The following is a 1,761-nucleotide window of genomic DNA, read 5'->3' as shown; positions in this document are numbered from 1 at the left end:
GATCTGCGAATTAACAAGGCCCAAAGGAAAGAAGGACGGGCCAAAGGACTCGACCGGATTAAATAAACCAATAGGCAATGTGTATAAACATCTTCTTCTATAAATAAAGAAGAGATCAGCATGGAAATTCATTCACTAATAATACAAAAATACTCTTTACTCGTTATCAACTCTCGATCTCCATTCTTATAGTTGTTAGGAACCTTCCCCTTCACCCGGAATAGGTTCCAACAGTAGGTATGTGCAGGGGTGAGAAAAAACCGAATTAATCGAACCGAAACCGAATTAACCAAAAAACTTATGGTTATTTTTTTTGTTTTTTGAATGATCAAATTTTTGGTTTCGGTTCGGTTTTCCATTTTTAAAAACTGAAAAAAAAAACAAATCAAATCGATTGATGGTGGATGAAGATTATGAATATAATGACTACTGTGACTAAACTTTAAAGATGAGTAAAATGATGAAAATTGAGAATAAACTTTTAGTGTTTTCTAAACTCTAGCTCTTGTAATTTTATATCGTATGGTTTCACGTAACACGAGCCTATTTTTGTTTTTTGAATTCAATATATACGTAGTACTCTAATATATTAGTACAAGCTTAAAATCTTCATTTTTCATTTTTATTATTTATTTATTTATTTATTTGTTTGTTTTTTTGCAATGTTTGGAAAAAAAATGACTATAACCGAACCGAAACCGAAAATAACCAAAAAAACAAAACTGAACGGTTTTTACATTAAAAAAACCGATAATTTCAGTTTCCATTTCGCCTAATAAACGAACGAAAGTAAACCGTGCTCAACCCCAGACACGTGTGTTCTCATTTAACGACCAAAGTTAGCATCCATCCAATTCAGATTGAGTCCGTAATTTCTCAAAGTTGGGGACTCAACATGCAAAACAAGCAAAGTAGTTCAAATATTTAATTCACAGTTTCAAACACTTATCCAGTTACCCCACAACCCCAATCATCTTATGCTTGTCGGTCTCCGGCCAGATCTATATTAATATTATTATTATTCCCGCCGCCGACATGTGCACTCTAGAGAAACGCGGCAGCCTCTTCATCCTCACCTTAACCGGCAACGATCAGCACCGTCTCAACCCTACTCTCATCGCCTCCATTCGTACATATCTCGCCCAAGTCAAATCCCAGTCAACTCCCGGCGCCGCACTCATCACCGTCGCCGCCGGAAAATTCTTCTCCAACGGCTTCGATCTCGCCTACGCCAAATACAACTCCGGCGGATCTCCGGCGGAGGCCGTCAACCTCCTCCTTCACATGGTCAACCTCTTCAAGGACGTCGTGGCGGACCTGATCTCATTGCCGATGCCGACGATCGCCGCCGTCACCGGCCACGCAGCCGCCGCGGGGCTGATGCTGGCGATAAGTCATGATTACGTCATCATGGGGCGAGAGCGTGGGGTTTTGTATATGAGTGAGGTGGATATTGGGATGACGTTTCCGGATTATTTTACGGCGTTGGTGAGGTCGAAGGTGGCGAGGCCGGATGCGCGGCGGGATGTGTTGTTGAATGGGGTGAAGGTGAAGGCGGACGAGGCGGTGGCGAAGGGTTTGATTGATTCGGCGTGTGATAGTGGGGAGAAGACGGTGGAGGCTGCGGTGCGGATTGCGGAGGGGTTGGGTAAACGGAAGTGGGATGGTGAGGTGTATGCCGAGATTAGGAAGGGGTTGTATCCGGAGTTGATTGGTGTGCTCGGGTTAGGTACGAAAGATCTGGTTAAGGCTCGGCTTTAG

The 1,761-nt window shown here is 43.0% G+C and overlaps 1 protein-coding gene across 1 annotated transcript; it reads left to right on the top strand.

Moving 5' to 3' along the window:
- The first annotated feature begins 1,026 nt into the window (after positions 1–1,026).
- LOC143616878 (enoyl-CoA delta isomerase 2, peroxisomal-like) lies at positions 1,027–1,761 on the top strand. The gene has a single exon (XM_077089579.1). It carries the CDS (start codon positions 1,036–1,038, stop codon positions 1,759–1,761), a length of 726 nt encoding a protein of 241 aa, XP_076945694.1. The 5' UTR covers positions 1,027–1,035.

Source organism: Bidens hawaiensis, unplaced genomic scaffold (genome assembly GCF_021521415.1).
Source record: "Bidens hawaiensis isolate Kalapana, Puna unplaced genomic scaffold, B.hawaiensis_p1.1 tig00050220_1, whole genome shotgun sequence".
Classification (NCBI taxonomy): Eukaryota; Viridiplantae; Streptophyta; class Magnoliopsida; order Asterales; family Asteraceae; genus Bidens; species Bidens hawaiensis.
The sequence above is the reverse complement of the archived record's forward strand: the minus strand, read 5'-3'. Positions and strand labels throughout refer to the sequence as shown.